This window comes from Hemibagrus wyckioides, linkage group LG06, assembly GCF_019097595.1.
Source record: "Hemibagrus wyckioides isolate EC202008001 linkage group LG06, SWU_Hwy_1.0, whole genome shotgun sequence".
In the NCBI taxonomy this organism is placed as follows: domain Eukaryota; kingdom Metazoa; phylum Chordata; class Actinopteri; order Siluriformes; family Bagridae; genus Hemibagrus; species Hemibagrus wyckioides.
The window spans coordinates 23,296,384-23,317,094 of NC_080715.1; the positions used below are offsets into that span (position 1 = coordinate 23,296,384).

General features: G+C 36.7%; 1 protein-coding gene and 1 pseudogene across 3 annotated transcripts; both read right to left on the minus strand.

The window, feature by feature from the left end:
• Nucleotides 1-886: 886 nt before the first annotated feature.
• LOC131355283 (immunoglobulin superfamily member 3) lies at nucleotides 887-13,936 on the minus strand. Of its 3 annotated transcripts, XM_058393659.1 has the most exons (12): nucleotides 13,812-13,936; nucleotides 11,791-11,953; nucleotides 11,017-11,394; nucleotides 8,854-9,264; nucleotides 8,297-8,701; nucleotides 6,628-7,014; nucleotides 6,025-6,399; nucleotides 5,340-5,705; nucleotides 3,751-4,158; nucleotides 2,853-3,659; nucleotides 2,281-2,676; nucleotides 888-2,193 (listed from the first exon to the last, which is right to left on the minus strand). In XM_058393659.1, exons 2-12 carry the CDS (start codon nucleotides 11,858-11,860, stop codon nucleotides 1,982-1,984), a joined length of 4,215 nt encoding a protein of 1,404 aa, XP_058249642.1. In that variant the 5' UTR covers nucleotides 11,861-11,953; nucleotides 13,812-13,936; the 3' UTR covers nucleotides 888-1,981. The 3 variants fall into 3 exon arrangements, with proteins under 3 accessions (XP_058249644.1, XP_058249642.1, XP_058249643.1); XM_058393661.1 differs by lacking the exon at nucleotides 13,812-13,936 and having other exon boundaries at nucleotides 887-2,193; nucleotides 11,791-11,860; XM_058393660.1 differs by lacking the exons at nucleotides 888-2,193; nucleotides 13,812-13,936 and having other exon boundaries at nucleotides 2,451-2,620; nucleotides 11,791-11,964.
• Nucleotides 13,937-15,917: 1,981 nt separating this feature from the next.
• Nucleotides 15,918-19,946, minus strand: LOC131353807 (immunoglobulin superfamily member 3-like; annotated as a pseudogene).
• Between the last annotated feature and the right edge of the window lie 765 nt (nucleotides 19,947-20,711).

A 20,711-nucleotide genomic window follows, 5' to 3' on the forward strand; every position in this document is an offset into this window, starting at 1 on the left:
GGGTGCAAATAAGAAAGAAAAAAACAACAACTCCATGATAAATATTTAATACGAACCGGGTGTATAATTGGCACGGCAACAAAATCAACAAAAGTACATCAATACAAAAAGGTTTAACAAAAGGGATATTTACTGTGTCCTTCTTAGAAAATATCAGATGGATCTAGATAGAATTGTGTCACAGTTAGAGAAAGTTCCAAGTAGAGCCTCTTTAATAAGCATTGAAATTTTAACCTTTAAGAGTGTACAGGAAGTTTTTTTTTTTTTATTAAAACCTGTAAGGTGATTTATTGAAAGGTGAAATAATGCCTTTAACCACCAGAGGATGCTGTCCAACTGGAATTTGCTTTTTAAAAAGTGTATTTCACATACAGCAGGATGCATAACTCTTACATTAATGGATTGTTCACACGATGAGATAAACTTTATTTGTATCATATATATTTAAAGCATGCCAAAGTATCCCTAGATGCAACATACTACAATGAATGCATTACAACATACGCAAAAGAGGAAGTTTCTTAAAATATTGCAACTTTCACCAGGGAACTTACAAGGCCTAATATTAATGTGAGATTAGAGCAGAGTCAGAGAGAGAGAGAGAGAGAGAGAGAGAGGGAGAGAGACAGAGAGAGAGGAAGAGAGAGAGAGGGAGAGAGAGAGAGACAGAGAGAGAGACAGAAAGGGAGAGAGAGAGAGACAGAGAGAGAGAGAGAGAGAGAGAGAGGGAGAGAGGGAGAGACAGCCAGCAGACAGAAAAGGTGTTGGGTTTGCATGTTATATTTGAATCTTTGTGGCTAATGCTTTTCTGACACAGTGCTTTGAGCTGTTTGGTGTTTCCTCTTGACATTTCAAACCAAACACATAAACACAGCGGCAGCAAATTTTGGAAAGGTTGTTTATTATTTTAATTTACATATGTTTTATTTCAAATACATTTTATAAGAGCTTTTTTTGGCAGAATTCTTGCATCAAAAATACAGAAGAAAGTCAAAAAAGAAACTACTATTAAATTAAAATAAACTACATTTTAAATAAAGGATTATGAGGTCACATTGACATCTTCTCTGTTTAATAAAATACATTAAAAATGGTATCCTTTTTACAAACAGAAACAGAATATTGCCTACACTGCACCTTAAAATTAAATACTGAACATGAACCAGAAACCAAGCTCGGGTGAACGTTTAGTTCCAAATCATCTACTGTAAACATTTAATGAACAGCTTAGATGATATTTTTCAGTCTTGTTGAAATACACTTTGGCATTGTGAATGCTGTTGTGTAACTCACAATAATCACTTAACACTATAATGCACTACAAAAGAAGGAAACATGGAAAGAATCAACTATACAGAAATGAAGGCCTTGAAATGATGCTGTTAAGGCAGCAACATCATTTACCCAAAGTGAAGACAGATAATGTTCAACTACGTTTTTTCCCCCACTACTGCTCACACGGCACCCAAACCACAAGACGGTCATGAGCAGTCTTTGCTCTTTGCACATAATACCACAAAATCTAACTTCCTCTTTTTATACTGATGTGCCATTGTTGCATAAAAGCAAAAATAAAAAAGACATCAGAACAGGATCTTATTTAATAGACCAGTTTTATGATAGAATGTACTATAATTCTATAATATTATGAAAGTTAAAAGCATATCTATGTTCATCATAAAGCCTCCTTAATGCTTATATTATCTAACATTACTCTGCACAGACGAGCTGCTGCTGTCACCAAGTAAATAAATATGCTCTATTTTGCATTTCCCTTATTTTCTTCATTATGTTAATCTTATCAAAGTTGCAGACACTAATAGGCTTTTTTTCCTTATTTAATACATAACTAGTTATTCAAGAAGGCAGATGTTTCACAGTCTTTCCTATCATTTAACATAGTATGAACACATTCAAGTCTTTTCGACTGTTAAAAAACTGCAGTTTGCTAGGGTATCCGTGAAAATGTGACTTGCTAGATTTAGTCACTGTCCTTTTTACTTGCCACTGTTTCTGTAATACCGCTGAGTGGCATATTCTCAACCCACAGAGTCTCCTTCTGTTTTTTTGAAGTAGAATTTGTCTTCCAAAGTTTAATCCAGAGAAATATGACAACCACAAACAGGATGAAAAGCAGGGTGATGAGGATGCTTGATATTACTCCAAAAGAGCATCCTGATTCAGATGAAATTGCTATAAAACAATAAAGAAATATGAGTATATTCAGTTTATGAAGACTGACTGTTAAACATATAAGAATGTTTATAGTATATGAATTACCTTCAGCAGAGACATGGACATTGACAGAAAGTTCTCCTGATTTATCTTCATCCAACTTCCTCCAGGTGTTAGCAACTGTCTGTAGCCATTCCACAACCTGACACTGATACTGGCCATTATCAGAGGCATCAACGTTGGGTACAGTGAGTGTGTAGCGGGTGGTACTGGACCGGTCGTACACCAGAGTTCTATCAAGAATTGCGCTGTGTAGAGTCCCCTCCCGACTGGCAGTGAAAAGGGTCAGAGGCCGCTCGTCTCTCTGCCTCCTGGACCAGGTCACTTCAAACACAGATTTCTGACTGGAGCGGGAGTTGATCTCACACTCCACCATGAAGCCGGTCTGAATATCAGTAACGTTGAGAAAGTGATTGGTTTTATGTACTTGCAGCTTGCTCTCTAGCAAAACATTAGGCAAAATTACTATTATTAGACCACAGCAGAAAATTATTCTTCTCATATTATAGGTAAAAAGTGATCCAAAGTCAAAGTTAATGAGTGAATGAATATATACAGACTGAGGAATATCTTGTGTGTGTATAGAGTTAAAAACATATGAAAAAGTCATACTTTACCTATTTTGTGCACATTGACCATAGTTGAAACCAATTTTGGAGATCCCTTCTTTTCCCACAGGCCTTTACAGCTAAGCTGGTACTGTTCAACCCTGCACTGGTAGTTTCCACTATCAGATGGATCCAAATTAAAAATAGTGAGCTGAAATCGTTTTGCTGTGGGCCTGGAAAACAGTAGCCTGCCACTGAGCTGTTGGTTCTCTGATTGATACTGTAGAAGCCCATTATGGGTATGGCTTAGTAAAGAAGTGCTGGCACTGGAGCCCTGCCTCTCCAAAAACCACGTGAGACTGTAGTGGAAGGTGGGGTCCACTATATCAAAATTAATAGAACAACTAATGTCCAACTGCTGTCCTTCTGTGGCGTTCTGATGAGTGGCAAACGTTTCCAATGTGAAATCAGCTTCACTTGATTTGATCTCAACCACTACATTGACAAAAAGTTCTCCTGATTTGTCTTCAGCCACCTTCCTCCAGGTGTTAGCAACTGTCTGTAGCCATTCCACAACCTGACACTGATACTGGCCATTATCAGAGGCATCAACATTGGTTACAGTAAGTGTGTAGCGGGTGGTACTTGGCCGGTCATACACCAGAGTTCTACCAAGAATCGTACTGTGTAGAGTGCCATCTCGACTGGCAGTGAAAATGGTCAGAGGCCGCTCGTTTTTTTGCCTCCGGGACCAGGTCACTTCAAACACAGATTTCTCACTAGAGCGGGAGTTGATCTCACACTCCACCATGAAGCCAGCCTGAACATCAGTAACGTTGAGAAGGCCACTGGCTTTGTGTACTTGCAGCTTGCTAGCTGAATGAAAAGTCAAATTTGTTCTTTATTTATTTAATGTACATTGACTTACACATATTATTACATATACAAGCAAAAGGGAAGAACTTACCTATAAAATGTACAGTGACATTGGTAAAACCTGATTTGTCGCTCGCCTTCCTTTCCCATTTGCTTTTGCAATCAGCCTGATACTGATCTACCTCACAGTAATAGCTTCCACTGTCAGATGGGATGGAATTCATAATGGACAGATGAAAGACACTAATAGTGGGTCTGGAGAAATGAAGTCTATGTTGAAGATCTGGATCAGATACTAGGAACTGCAGACGTCCATCATGGGTGTAGGTAAGGAGTTTAACACTGGACAAACTCTGATCTTGTCTTTGAAAGAACCAGCTCAGGGAGTAACGAAATGTGTGGTCAAGTCCACCAGACCCCAGTGAGCAGCTGAGTTTCACCTGTTCACCCTCTGTGGCCTTCAGTTGAACATTAGATTTATCCATGCTAAAATCACTTTCTAAAGAATTAATTAAAAAAATGAACAGCTGTCAATACAAGGGATTTTCAAAAAACATTTCTACACAAATAATAAATTGCCATTCTGAGCCTATCCATTTCTACTCTTAATACTTGGCCATTCAGGACCCCATACACACACAAAGGAACTGTTACTGTTTTTCTCTCAGATTCCTTCCATCAGATGTCCTTTGACATTGCTAAAAAAATGTGTGGCAGCTTGAAACGATTCAGGTTTTGGCAGCATATTTAACAGCAGAAGCCCATGCTGGCAAACTTGGCATAACAAGTGTCTATTTTTAAAAAGGACGGAAAATTATGACTAAAAAAGTATAGAAAATTTAAAAAGAGAGAGAGAAGAGCTGTCATAATGCTAAATATTGAAATCAATATTTGAATTCTATTGAATTTAATTATATTATAAATTAACACATTTTAATGTCAATAAACAAGGTTTACAAAAAAAGAATCCTTAAGCAGTTAATGTATCTTTTTCTAATAACATAATCATTACCATGATCAATCATTTAAAAATGCTTAATCATTAAGCAAAATTAACGTTATAGCTTTGGCTAAAAACAGCACCAGGACATTTTCTTGTCAGAAACTGGATAAGCCACATACACATACATGGAAAACAAACCAACAACTGAGCAAGTCATGTAGCTCCCACCAGCTAAAAGTCTTTTAGTCAGGCAGTGATGCTGTGGATTGATCCATTATGCACTAAATGACAGTTATAGCATTAGGTGGAAAACACACTGCTTTAATGTTTATTTTTCATAGCCAAGTCCCCAAGAGTCACAAAACCCATTCATCTACAATTATATTCTTGAAAACTTATTTTTAACAGACGTTTGTGAACTTAAAACTGACTGAAAAATATGCCAGTCTAAGATTTACACATATAAGTGGCTATTATATGCCTGTAAATCACAATATTTGCACAAAAGTTAATATTGTAATGCACCGAAACACAGTAAGATGCACTACTAGGTTTTGGAAATGCCTACCATTTATTATAGAGGCGAATAAATTCTATAGATTTACTATGGCTATTGGTAAGATTTGCCACCTGACCAGCACATAAATGTATATGGCTGAGTTTTCTATTGTATTGATCTGTGGTAGCATACAGCTGTGGTGTGATCAAGCAAAAGTGCAATGCAGTCTGCAACATACCTTTTTCAAAGACATCTAGCTCCATGGTGTCAGACTTTGTATCAAGACTATACCAGATGCCATAAGGATCTTGAATCCATTCCTGTACTGAACAGTTGTAAAGTCCACTGTCTGTTGACTTCACCTGTTGTATCCTCAATTGGAAGGTCCTTCTATCAGTCCTTCTTATGCTGATCCTTTCATCTGTCTCCAGAGTGACCATACCTTCTGCTTCCATTTTCAGCAATGTCTGGGTACCATGTATCCATGTTACCTCAAAACGGGAAGAACTAGACGTTTCTGTGTTCACTAAGCAATTAATCACTCCATCACTGTTGGCTTGGAATTTTAAAGACTTACGGGTGGTGGAGACAGCTAGTTTGCTGGCTGAAATGCAAGCAAAAGTAAAAAGAACAGAATTAGATTCAGGTAATGCTGTAAATCTTCAGCTTTCCTTACAAATGTAAATATTTACAGCATGAATATATGCGACCTATATAGATCCTGTCCTAAACCCTGGTCCGTGAGTTCCCCCTGTTCTATGCTGTCATTCAGGAAGAGCTTTTAATTAGCTGATAAGTTAAATCAGGTTTGTTGGGAACAGGAAAAACACTAAAATGTGCAGGACAGGGGTCTCCAGGACCAGGGTTTGGAACCTGTGATTTAGGACATAGTGGCCCAGGTTTGGGAATGTGTGTCCTCTTACCAGGTCTCTTTACAGTGATGGCGAGTGGATTAGACAGTTTCTTGGTCTTCTGGACATTTTTGTCATATGCATCAATCTGGCACTTGTACTTTCCCTCATGTCGCTTACTTGCTCTCAACACCTTGAGAAAAAAGTCTGTGCCTGATTCCTGCACTTGAGTTTCTACCTGATATTCCTGCTGCTCTGCTCTACAGGATATGCTTCCAGTATGATCTACACATATAATGTTTTTTTGACTAGTTGAATTATGTGGTTCAAATATCCAAGTCACAGCTAAGGAAATTTTAGGTGCTTTTACGGAACAAATCATTTTTATTGAAGAGTTCTCAGTTACATGCATGTCACGACTTTTCAATCCCACTTTCACAAGAGAATCTAAAAAAAGAAAGGAAAAGATGTGAAAGATTAAAGCAATCGCCAATGTTTAAGTGACAAAATTGGCAGTATTGTGTTTTTTATCCAACACACTGAGTTAAAGATCGTAATTAAACATTTTTAATTTTATTTTGTTTAAAAAAACATTGTTATGGCCATCAAATGAAAATCAAATTTGAAATTCTCCCTCCTATGCAAAGCTAATGAATAAGCAAGAATTTGACTTACCAATAGAATAAATAGAAACACGGCCTTGCTGTGAATGGCTGGTCACTTTCTTCAGATTGCCATTGCTCTCCAAATTCCACTCAGACACAGTGCACATATATTCACCACTGTCAGACACAAGAGTTCCACTTAACTCCAAAATGAAATCAGCAGCATTAGAACGAAATGTGCGTAAGCCCCTGTGCTGATACTGAGCCCCTATAGCTTCCATCACCCCCTCACGACTCAGGGTTATGACATCGCTGAAAGGGCTGCCTGTTGATTTTTTGTGCTGCCATGACACAGACAGCAGCCCTTTGGCTCCAGAAACACTGCAGCTGATTTGTAGAGTTTCCCCTTCAGTCACATTAACCAGCTGCTTTGTCATGGCCACAGCCAAACCACTCTCTTAAAACAAAATACAGGAGAAGTACAGATTAGTTAATGTACAATATATTTGCATAGACATGTATTTATACAGTTACAAGAAAAAATGTGAACCCTGTGGTGTTTTTGCATTGGTTCTATATAGAAAGTCATCTGATCTCCATGTCACAATTGAGTAAAATTGACTAAACAAATGACACAGTAGTTTTTACTTGTCAAAAAAATTTAGATATAGAATAGATAGTCTTTATTGGGCGCACTGAATAATCTTTCATAGTACAGCCAGAAAAAAGGAAAGGTGTTCCCTTGAATTTCCCTTGAACTTATAGATCCTCCTTTAGCAGAAACAACATCCACCAATCATTTCCTGTAACTGCAATGCTATGAGACTGACATAGCAATGTGGAGGAATATTGGACCATTTCAACAAAACTGTTTCAGTTCATCAATACTTTGGGGCTGATTAAGCATCCCTCTTCAGGTCAAGTCACAGCATCTCAAATAGGATAAGGTCATGAATTTTCTCCTTTTTAAGCCAAAGTTGTCTTATTAGAACACCTCTTGTAAGCTGGGGTTATGGACTGTTGCCCTGACACGCTCCTATAAAATGTCTTAATATACAGTTTCATTGTTCTCTCAATGATTGCAAAGCATGAAGGCCTTGAGGCAGCAAAGTAGCTAACAACCCTAATGCTACCTATACCATGCTTCACAATTCAAGTGAGGTTATGGTACAACTGCGGTTCACAGAATTCTTTTTCACAGTAGTATTGTTGAACATTCTGGAGGTGTTTTTTCCCCAGCTTGCACACAAAATCTTTTTCACTGGTTTCCTTCTTTTTGTCCTTTCATAACCCATGTCTTTAGAAAAGCTCTTGTAACCTTTTCCAGCTTCACACATCTCTGTAATCTGTGTTCTAAGGCCCTGTGAAAGTTGATAGGCTTGATGCATGGTTCATAGTAACTAGACTTTTTTGTGTCTTTATTTGAAGGCATATCATCTGTACAACCCACACTTTACACAGCAACCTCCCTGCAATTAGCTTTTGAAAAAGTTGTTAGCTAAGAGCTTCACCTACTTTTTCCAGCTTGCAATTTGAATGATTACTCAATGAACTCAAGAAAGCCCTAAAAACTACTACTGTACTGTGATTTAGATAATCAGAACTATGCAAAAAACCCTAGTAATTCCAAAAGGTTATTTTTGTGTACTTATTTAGGTTGTTCATAATATTCCTTAAAAATCAGTAAATTTAGTTTTATATTACAAAAGTAGTAATAAACATAATAAACATTGTCTGACCTTTGGTACTGATGTGCACAGTTTCTTCATGTGATAGCTGGCTTTTTCTTTCAGTGATCGACCCAGTCTCTAGCTCCTCTACTTGTACAGCTTTACACTGATAGGTGCCCTGATCTTCAACCCTGACTGGTTGGATAGTGAGAACGAAGACTCTTTTGCTCTTCTTCACAGTCCTCAGTTCACCATCTTTCTCTCTTTTAATGTCGGTGTCATCTACAATCTGTACACCATTGTGATCAATTTGAGCCACAACCTTGTTATTTCTCAGCCAAGACATAGAGAAAAAATATCCAGGTATATTCTGAGCCTCTATGCTGCACTGAACCTCCATCATGTCTCCTTCCTCAAGGGCCCCTTTCTGAACCTGAATTTGAGTAACAAAAGATCCGTCTTCGTGAGCTGTGTCTGAAACATGGAAAAAAACAGAGAAATCATGAGATATAAAATCCTAAGTGCCATTTTAAAGGATCTTAATTATCATGATACAAGCACAGTAAAAGTACCATGCAGCATCAAGTTCATCCACACAGTAACAGTATCCAGTTCATATATTTTACCTAGAGCTTTGACCTCTATGTTGGACCCTGTGGAGTTCCTGTGGCAAATCCTCACCCAAGAGCGATCTGGGTCTTGGATCCACTCATCAGCCTGGCAGTAGATCTCACCACTTTCAGACTGCTGTACCTGTGTTATCTTGAATCTGTATGTGGAGTCTTCGATCTTCTCCATAGTTATGAACCCAGAATGGTATCTGTGTTCAAACTCTGGTCCAGGCCTCACAGTTAAATCTCGATCCAAACTGATGATGGGTCGAGTGTCAGTGCTGCCACGCAGATACCATGTAACAGACAGATGAGTGTGTTGGAAGGTCTGACTGGAGACTTGGCATTCTAGCTGAAGGGATTCATCTACAGAGAGGCTATGAGATGGAGGTCCAGAGTAGGATGTCACCAGAGTATCCTCAATCACTGTGGGATGTAAGGAATTAATAGCACTTGGTTATATAGTTGTGCTCATAAGTTTACATACCATGGCAGAATTTCTGATTCCTTGGCCATTTTTCAGAGAATATAAATGATAACACAAAAACTTTTCTTTCACTCATGGTTAGTGTTTGGCTGAAACCATTTATTATCAATCAACTGTGTTTACTCTTTTTAAATCATAATGACAACAGAAACTACCCAAATGACCCTGATCAAAAGTTTACATACTTTTACATCAACTCTTTATCTTCTCAGATGGTAAAGCTGCCCATTCTTCTTGGCAAAAAGCCTCCAGTTCCTTTAAATTCTTGGGCTGTCTTGCATGAACTGCACGTTTGAGATCTCCCCAGAGTAGCTCAATGATATTGAGGTCAGGAGACTGAGATGGCCACTCCAGAACCTTCACTTTATTCTGCTGTAGCCAATGACAGGTCGACTTGGCCTTGTGTTTTGGATCATTGTCATGTTGGAATGTCCAAGTACGTCCCATGTGCAGCTTCCGGGCTGATGAGTGCAAATTTTCCTCCAGTATTTTTTGATAACATACTGCATTCATCTTGCCATCAATTTTGACCAAATTTCCTGTGCCTTTGTAGCTCACACATCCCCAAAACATCAGCGATCCACCTCCATGTTTCACAGTAGGAATGGTGTACCTTTCATCATTTGCCTTGTTGACTCCTCTCCAAATGTAGTGTTTATGGTCGTGGCCATAAAAGTCTCTGTGCTGTTTGGCGTATTGTAAGCGGGATACTTTGTGGCATTTGCGTAGTAATGGCTTTCTTCCGGCAACTCGACCATGCAGCCCATTTTTCTTCAAGTGCCTCCTTATTGTGCATCTTGAAACAGCCAGACCACATGTTTTCAGAGAGTCCTGTATTTCACCTGAAGTTATTTGTGGGTTTTTCTTTGCATCCCGAACAATTTTCCTGGCAGTTGTGGCTGAAATTTTAGTTGGTCTACCTGACCGTGGTTTGGTTTCAACAGAACCCTTCATTTTCCACTTCTTTATTAGAGTTTGAACACTGCTGATTGGCATTCTCAATTCCTTGGATATCTTTTTATATCCCTTTCCTGTTTTATACAGTTCAACTACCTTTTCCCGCAGATCCTATGACAATTCTTTTGCTTTCCCCATGACTCAGAATCCAGAAATGTCAGTGCAGCACTGGATGAAAGATGCAAGGGTCTGTCAGGAGTCCAGAAACTCATTGACCTTTTATACACACACACTAATTACAAGCAAACAGATCACAGTTGAGGATGGTTACCTTTAATAGCCATTCAAACCCGTTTGTGTCAACTTGTGTGCATGTTATCAGGCCAAAATCACCAGGGTATGTAAACTTTTGATCAGGGTCATTTGGGTAGTTTCTGTTGTCATTATGATTTAAAAAGAGAGTTGTTGTCAAAGAGTTAAGAGTTAAGAGAGTTGTCAAAAAACACAGTTGTTTGACAATAAATGGCTTCAGCCAACCACTAACCATGAGTAGCCAAGAATAGCCAAGAAATCATAAATTCTGCCAGGGTATGTAAACTTATGAGCACAACTGTACATATTGTCTGAAGTGTCATGCAAGATTTATTTGACAGAACAAATAAACCTTAACATTTTGTTTACACATATAGAAAAAATACAATAGAAAAGTCCATGAAACAATATCAGACATATTATCACTCATAACATATTTAATCACCTGGTATATAGCAAAAGAGAATTATAAAGCTAGTTACCTTTCACTGTTGTTTTTGCGCTGTAGATTCCATAATACACCGAACCTGTATTTGGAGTGTAACATTCATATTCTCCAGAATCTTGTCCAGTCAGAGAATTAATGTGGAAAATAACTGAAGTGTCTGACTGCCTTTTGATCACAATATTTTTCTCACGCACTCTTGTAGAGTACTTTGCATAAGCATAATGTTCGTCATTAGTGCTAATGATTTGGATTGCAACATCTGGCCTGTCTGGCTGATAAATTGAAAAAGCAAATTCTTGAATCCTTCCATGTTTGAGGCCACTAACATTGCAGGAGATGGACATTGGAAATCCTTTCACACGGTACAATGGACCCTCCTGGATGTGTACTTCCTGCTGACCTGCACAAACATCTGTATGGGAAAAACAAGCATTGTCTAGTAAAGCAAGTTCATTTGTATATATCACTAAAATTATAATTAAACATATAATCATTATACCTAAAGCATGACTGTTCATGTCACCTGACTAATAAATATATTATATTCTTTTACACTTGCTTACAGTGTTTTCAGTAACAACTGAGACAACCCATAAGTTATATTAATTCATTAATTTATAATTGTTCATCGTAGTGCGACCAGCCATTCCATTTCCTCTCATTATGTGTATACTGTTGAGAAGTATATCTGTACAGCATGTGAAAGTTTTGTGTATGTTTTCCCAAATCTCAACAGTATTTTACGTATTCCTGAATCTCTTTTTACATAAACATTAGTGGCATTAGTTAGATATAGATATAATCTCACCAGTCTGCAGGAGTCCTCCGAGGCCCATCAACAGAAGGAGCTGCCACAGCTGAGGCTGAAAAAGAACCATCTTAAACTGCACCGATTCAGTTTTTCACCATACACCATGATACAGCTGTGGAGAATGTGCTCATGGTTTAGCTAAATGAGTCCAACTGAAAACCTAATATAGGCCAAGAGGAAACGAGACAAGACGTTGGTTTCCTGTCATCATGTGAAAGATTTATTTGAAAATACTCATACAGATTTCTATAGGTGACAGGACATATTTTGAAAAAACGTAAACCATAGAAGATCATAAAACAATATCTATTTCATTGTGGTTGTAATCTTCTAACTTACAGTATAATTCTGCTTAGGAGTTTATGTTAGCTTTACACCCTTAATATAGAATACAATAGATCCTTCACATTCAGGTTTACTGATGGAGATGAATCTTTGAATTATTGTTTTTAAGTAGTTATTAAAAAAATAAAATCAGCTTCAGAATTTAGCAGCTACAACACTACCCAGTGGTTACTGCTTACATGATAGTGTGGAAAAACCTTTATACAAATTAATGTAACTGTCAATATCACCATCTAGTGGTTCTAAATGACTAGGAGCTGCTGAGTATTTTTTCCTGATATTAGCTTTAGTAAGTGATGTGACAATTAAAAACAGGGAATGACATATGAGAACCACCAGAAATCCAGATGGGAAAAACTGCACAACAACTGGTCTTGTAAATCCAGTCATTATTTTAATTCGGAATCAAGGCAGGAATAAGGATAAAATTCAGACTAGCCATTCAAAGGCTGCTAGGTCAAAGAATTCTGAACAGACCCGAACTGTTTGATACCAAATGCATGTGTTAGTGATAACACAGTTCCTCCTGTAGATTAGGATCTGCAAACACAACTCACTCACCACAAAGATTTCCATCAGTTCAGATACCAGGTGTCTGCACGTCTGCAACTATTTAATCTAAGTAACAGGGACTCTTTTGGTAAGATATCACTCTCTGAGGCTACACTCTGCAGCTAAAAATACAGACGCAGAGTTTTTTTTTTTATCTTGTTATTTTTGACTCCATTTTGGAATCGTGCATAGCTAAAGTACCTCTTGATATGAAATGTATTGATGCTCATTAGTAAGCATTCCCATAAACAATGTATGGATTCCTGTGGTCTTTTTTAAATTTGTGGACTTGGGGTCTAACAAAATGCTTGAAGAACATTGTAATCACAATCAAGCTCAAGCTTTGTAAATTCTAAATCAAAGATAGGCTGTATTATTGTACACAGAGGTAAACAGAGACAGGGTGAAGAAAGGAGAGGACATTAAGCTAGCACTATTGTATGGTGCTCACCCAAGTACTGATGGAATGTTCATTAACAAATCAAACTATGTAAACTTTGAGTTACCCACATCAAACGAGTTGTGAAATCACACTTGTTTGGCACATGCTGTCGAGTGTGAAAGCTGTTTTTAAACACACTGTGATCTAGTAAACAGATCTTCACTGAAACAGAAATATTTGACAGTGTCACAGGTAAACACAAGGTTTTAATATTTGATAAGACTGGACTAGATTATTTTCTGGATGAACTTGGACATTTTAACTGAGTTTTAAGCCAAACCTCAGTAAGAAGTATAAATAATGTTGAATCTTAAATCTGCTATTTAAATGTAACTAGGAAAAGTGCTCTTAATTGGATATAGTCTACATTTGTGTACATTTCAAGATGTAATTGGTTTTGGTTCTAAGGCACAAAAGTTCTCTTAATAAATACATATGAGGATGTGTGTAATTTTTAAATGGTTGGATCAGTGTAATAAAATAGGATCATAATAGTTGCACGGTATTTCAAAAAAACCCTGGAAGGGATTCCTAGCTGCAAAGAGTTTGAGAGCAACTTTTCATATCCCAATGACTGTGTCATATTCTAAACACAAACACAGTTTTAGTGCCCTTGGAGAATATAACCCCCCAGCACACACACACACACACACACACACAAACACAATATCAGACTCACCTAATGATTCTTGTAAAGATAATATCCATTCGAGACTTTAGAGTGAAAAAAAAGTCCTATAAGCTACTAAACTAAAATTGAAAGTAACGCTCTGCATTTTCCCAGTTGACGCGATCTTAGCTCACATTTCAGGTTGGGTGACTTTTTAAGTTCTCTTATTAGAATAGAATAGAATAGAATAGAATAGAATAGAATAGAATAGAATAGAATAGAATAGAATGCTTTATTTGTACAGCTGCACAACGACAAGGCTCTCTCATTTAAAAGGTGCACACATTCATACACACATACAATGTGTACAGTTGATACAAAAAGTGTGAATAGAGACAGATGTAAGATATAAACAGATATAGTGTCGATGTAAACAGATATAAATGTAAACGTAATAAATCATGATGTGTGAGTGAATATGTAAGATCTTACATATTCAGCTCTTAAAACAACACAGTATATATATAACTTGTCCAAAAGCAAAAGAATACAAGACGAAATTTACACTGTATAAGAAACCATGAGAAAACATGTACAAGATCTCATTTCTAGTGGCTGAAGGTAGCAGCAGGCAGAAGGCTGTTTATATCCATCATGGTGGTAACCCTGACACCTGTTGTGGAGAAGTTGTCAAGCTGAAGAAAGAGACCTTCCAACAAATGCTACCAGAAGTCTTTCCTGATTCAGTTGAGATGTATAGAAGAGCCAGAAGTTCTGCAGGAGGAGTTTGACAAGGCAACAAGGTAAAAACATTCATGTGGCCTAAAGATTTCTGTCAAACTGCTTTGTATCTCAGGAGGAGGAAATAAGATGATGCACAATCTCTAAGCAAGTGCAGGATGTGTTGACCTCTACTAGTATAAATTATAAATATAAACCAGTATTCAGAATGAAGGCAGGTATAAGGATAAAATCCAGAGTAATTTTAAACAGGCCCGAACTGTATGATACCAAATGCATATGTGTTAGTGATAACACAGTTCCTCCTGTAGATAAGGATTTGGAAGCACAACTCACACACCACAAAGATTTCTGTCACATCTGTAGCTATTTAATCTAAGTAACATGTGTTTACCTCTATCAGTATAAATGAATGTTGGAAAGAGCACTTTGATGAACCCGATGGACATACGCCTTCCCTTCAGAGGAAGTGCTAGGAATCTTGTGTTGTGAATACAACTAAACTAGATGAAATTCAGTGGGAGATTTTGAAGCCAGTAGACAATGTTAAGACAGCAGAGTAAAGTAAGAATGTTTTTGGATGAAGGGCTCTATTTAATGGCCTGCAGCACATATACACACATACACATAAAGTCCACTGGCTATGTAAATGTGAAATTGTGATGGAAGTAGCATCATTTTTTTTTCACATTTCTTTTTATTTTAAGTTCAATAATGGCTGGATTTATGGGTATTATGGTCTGTAAAACATGTGCTTTCTATATGCAGTTTTTTTTTTGTAGTTATTCAATCACGTGGCAACAGCACAGTGCATAAAATCAAATAGTACAGGTCAAGAGCTTCAGTGAAGGTTTATATCAAATACCAGAAAGGCAAAAATTACTTTAACAGAAATTGACTTTAACAGTATCATGAATGTTGGTGTCAAACAGGTTGGTTTGACAACTTCAGAAACTGCCAATCTCATTTAAATGGTGTGAAAAACAAATAACATACTGCAATCTGAACCAGACTGTTAATAAGGGAGATCAGTAGAGAATGACCAGGCTGGTCTGAGCTGACAAGTAGTATACTTTATTGAGTATCTAACAATTTGGTTATTCTTATTACATAAAAGAATGTTGTCTTTCAGATTCTCCCTGTTTGGCATCACCACAGCAGATCATCCAATCCACATTTTGATTTGGTACAGGTTTTACGCTGGATGCCCTTCCTGACACAACACTCCCATTTTATCCAGGAGATTGTAGGATCCTACCACTGGACCACCGGGGAACATTATTACATTAAAAAATATTACTGTTAAATAATGAAATTTAAATAATTAATGAAGATAGATATGCAAGTGAAAGTCAGTAAGATAGAAACCTGTTTCAACTCCCACCAAAACAATGTCTTATGAATATAAAAGAAAAATAGTAATTTATTTAGAGTTTACAGAGAAAAATCGAGGGGCTAAGGAGAAAAAAAAAATCCACACTGTGGTTATTAAAATCCTTTATTATGATATACTATTTTTGAGGAATTATTTCCTGTTTTTATATATTAATCATTGTTCACAGAGTGTGGCCTTTGGTACTGATGTGCACAGTTTCTTCATGTGATAGCTGGCTTTTTCTTTCAGTGATCGACCCAGTCTCTAGCTCCTCTACTTGTACAGCTTTACACTGATAGGTGCCCTGATCTTCAACCCTGACTGGTTGGATAGTGAGAACGAAGACTCTTTTGCTCTTCTTCACAGTCCTCAGTTCACCATCTTTCTCTCTTTTAATGTCGGTGTCATCTACAATCTGTACACCATTGTGATCAATTTGAGCCACAACCATGTTGTTTCTCAGCCAAGACATAGAGAAAAAATATCCAGGTATATTCTGAGCCTCTATGCTGCACTGAACCTCCATCATGTCTCCTTCCTCAAGGGCCCCTTTCTGAACCTGAATTTGAGTAACAAAAGATCCGTCGTCGTGAGCTGTGTCTGAAACATGGAAAAAAAACCCCAGAGAAATCACGAGATATAAAATCCTATTTTCTGAAGTACCATTTTAAAGGATCTTAATTATCATGATACAAGCACAGTAAAAGTACCATGCAGCATCAAGTTCATCCACACAGTAACAGTATCCAGTTCATATATTTTACCTAGAGCTTTGACCTCTATGTTGGACCCTGTGGAGTTCCTGTGGCAAATCCTCACCCAAGAGCGATCTGGGTCTTTTTATCCACTCATCAGTCTGGCAGTAGATCTCACCACTTTCAGACTGCTGTACCTGTGTTATCTTGAATCTGTATGTGGAGTCTTCGATCTTCTCCATAGTTATGAACCCAGAATGGTATCTGTGTTCAAACTCTGGTCCAGGCCTCACAGTTAAATCTCGATCCAAACTGATGATGGGTCGAGTGTCAGTGCTGCCACGCAGATACCATGTAACAGACAGATGAGTGTGTTGGAAGGTCTGACTGGAGACTTACAGAGAGGCTATGAGATGGAGGTCCAGAGTAGGATGCCAACAGAGTATCCTCAATCACTGTGGGATGTAAGGAATTAATGTTTACACATATAGAAAAAAATCTATGTCCACGAAACAATATCAGACATATTATCCCTCATAACATATTTAATCACCTGGTATATAGCAAAAGAGAATTATAAAACCTTCACTGTTTTTTTTGCGCTGTAGATTCCATAATACACCACATCTGTATTTGGAGTGTAACATTCATATTCTCCAGAATCTTGTCCAGTCAGAGAATTAATGTGGAAAATAACTGAAGTGTCTGACTGCCTTTCGATCACAATATTTTTCTCATGCACTCTTGTAGAGTACTTTGCATAAGCATAATTTTTGTCATTAGTGCTAATGATTGGGATTGCAACATCTGGCCTGTCTGGCTGATAAATTGAAAAAGCAAATTCTTGAATCCTTGTATGTTTGAGGCCACTAACATTGCAGGAGATGGACATTGGAAATCCTTTCACATGGTACAATGGACCGTGGACTCCTGGATGTGTACTTCCTGCTGACCTGCACAAACATCTGTATGGGAAAGACATGCATTGTCTAGTAAAGCAAGTTCATTTATATACATCACTAAAATTATAATTAAACAGCTTCAAAGAGTTCATGTTTTAAAAGAATTTTAAACATCCATCAATGTAAGCTACATGTTTATGATTCAGATTCACAATCCAAAGCGAATATCTAAATGCAATGTGAAGTTCAATCACATAGTTTTGTGAAATGGTTACTTAGTGTAGCCTGAATTCCAGTGGAATTTCTTTCCTCTTACTATTCATCAGTGCCATTCTGATGAGAAGCTTCTCTTCTTTCTCTAGTCTGTTTCACTGTACAGTGATAAGAACCAACATGGCCTCTTTTTTTTTTCAAATGTGTTCAGCTTTGGCCAGTTTGGATGGTCACTAGCTGAACCTTGGCTGGTATTTGTAGTTATTTGATACAAATAAACCCCCTTTTTTAAACAAAATTATTTGGCTTTCTACATGAAAATATACCTAAAGCATGACTGTTCATGTCACCTGACTAATAAATATATATTACATTATTTCACACAGTGTTTTCAGTAACCACAGCTCACTCTTAGTTTTGTTAAGTATGAAAGAAAATACTCTTTTCTTTTATAATTCACAACCCTTATAAATTAATATTTCTGTATACAAAGAAATGCAAAGTTTCAGACCTAAGTGTCTAGGGCAGGGGTCTCCAACCTTTTTTCCTCTGAGAGCTACTCATGTTATATTACCATTTATGTACCATTTATTTACACAGCTTATTGCCATAAACCAAACCAGCTGAATAAGCTATTTTTGTGTGAGCACAAAAAAATCAGTTATTAATTCATTCATTCACATTGATTCTGTTATTTAGCAGCACATTGTCACTTACAAGACCCCTAGCATAAACCCTGATGGCCTCAGCAAGTCTCACTCTTTTCATTTAAAAAAAAAAAAAAAGGAACACCTTTCATACTGAAGGCAATAATAATTTCGACAAAAGTGTAATGTATTGTACTTTATAAATATAAACATATAGTATTTTTATGGCATTCATAAGTACTTTACTCCAAAACACCAGCTGCATTAATAAGAAATGTTTACAGCACACTGGTCCTGCAGGATTGATTTATTCACCAGTTTTACTTTGGCAGAATCGTAGCTTTATTCCTAACGCTGTCGAATACCCAGCAGCTTCCAAATTGAAAGGATCTGTCATGAGTTTCTTTATACTTTATCCAAACTGCTTCAATTTCTGCTTATAGATTTAAGTTTATATAACTCTGCCATGTATGGTCTTGGTGCTAGCTGGAATTTCAGTCAGGGTGGGAGTTTATTGAATTAATTTGATTTTATCAATTTAATGAAAGTTCAGATGAGCTACTCAGAAAGTGATCTGTTGGAGACTCCTGGGCTAGGGAAATGTAAAACATGTAAATCCTATACAATATACACATAATACTTTTTTTTTGTATCACATACATTGTTATTTTTATAAGTTATTATTTTGATACAGAAACTCTCTGTAATAAGTGAATGTATGAAATTTTATTTTCAAATTATATTTTAGATCATTAAAGTCCATTTTATATACACATGTATAAAATCAGTAATGAAACTTACTAACTGTTCTAAGATGAAGAATGTTATAGAGCAAAGACAGACAAGCAGAAGAAGTTCTAGTCACTGAGAAAGAGGTAGTGATAGAGATAGAGGAAGAGTTGACTCATTGTTAAAGAGACAAACTAATTTAAATTCAGTTAACACTAGGTGACCATTTAAGCCAGCGTATAATGCATGTAATACATGTTTTATATAACACAAAAACCTCTGGACAAATATAGATAAAAGACAGGATCCTGAGTTCTTTTGTTCATATACATATATAGACAGGTTAAATCATTCATTTGTTCATCTACAGTAAAAGCTTGGGAACACTAGACTTGAGCTATAGGAACATAACATGGATGGAACTCCAGCCAAATGCAGGGAACCATGTACATAAATTCACAGCTACAGGTAAATATAGTTATATGTAGTTATATATAAATGGAGTTAATCCATCTATCCATGCCACTGGTTGGGACACCAAAGAACCCAGAGACAACCCATAAGTTGTATTAATTCATTCATTTTTCATTGTAGTGCAACCAGCCATTCTATTTTCTCTCATTATGTGTGTATACTGTTGAGAAGTATATCAGTACAGCATGTGAAAGTAGAGCAAAGCAGAGTAAGCAATTTAGTAAAATCCTCTGTTGCGTCACCTTTTTAAAGTTAATATTTGTTTTACATAAAACATGTACGTATTATTTTGCTACTTTTTTGTGTATGTTTTCCCAATTCTCAACAGTATTTTACGTATTCCTGGATCTCTTTTTACATAAACATTAGCGGCATTAGTTTGTTATAGATATAATCTCACCAGTCTGCAGGAGTCCTCTGAGGCCCATCAACAGGAGCTGCCACAGCTGAGGCTGAAGAACAAACTTAACTGAACCATCTTAAACTGCACAGATTCAGTTTTTCAGCATACACCATGATACAGCTGTGGAGAATGTGCTCATGGTTTAGCTAAATGAATCCAACCCAAAATCATATATGGTTAGACCAATAGGAAATGAGACAAGAAGTGGGTTTCCTGTCATCATGTGAAGGATTTATTTGAAAATACTCATAAAAACAGGGCATATTTTGAAAAAAATAAAAAAGGTTGGCTGCCTAATTGCTTTTATTAGTAAACCATAGAAGATCATTAAACAAGATCTATTTCATATTTAATGTGGTTGTAATCTTCTAACTTACAGTATAATTCCACTAAGGACTTTGTTAGCTTTGCACCCTTAATACAGAATATAATGGATCCTTTCAGGTTTACAGATGGAGATGAATCTTTGAACTGTTATTAAGAAAATAGCTGCAGAATTTAGCAGCTACAACACTACCCAGTGGTTAATGTAACTGTCAATATCACCATCTAGTGGTTCTAAATGACTAGGAGCTGCGGAGAATGTTTACTGGAATTAGGTTTAGTAAGTGATGTGACAATAAAAAAGAGTGAATGATTATATATATATATATATATATATATATATATATATATATATATATAGATATGTATTATATGCAATAATAATGTGTATATATATATATATATATATATATATATATATATGCATATATATATATATATATGCATATATATACAGTCATGTGAA

Excerpts from the sequence above, each read along its gene's own strand:
- LOC131355283 (XM_058393661.1), bottom strand. The coding sequence starts at position 11,860 with ATGGTTCTTTTTCAGCCTCAGCTGTGGCAGCTCCTTCTGTTGATGGGC. Across the intron at positions 11,395-11,790 it reads CGGAGGACTCCTGCAGACTG|ATGTTTGTGCAGGTCAGCAG; the intron begins GTGAGATTATAT and ends TTTCCCATACAG. Across the intron at positions 4,159-5,339 it reads GCTAGATGTCTTTGAAAAAG|AAAGTGATTTTAGCATGGAT; the intron begins GTATGTTGCAGA and ends TTAATTCTTTAG.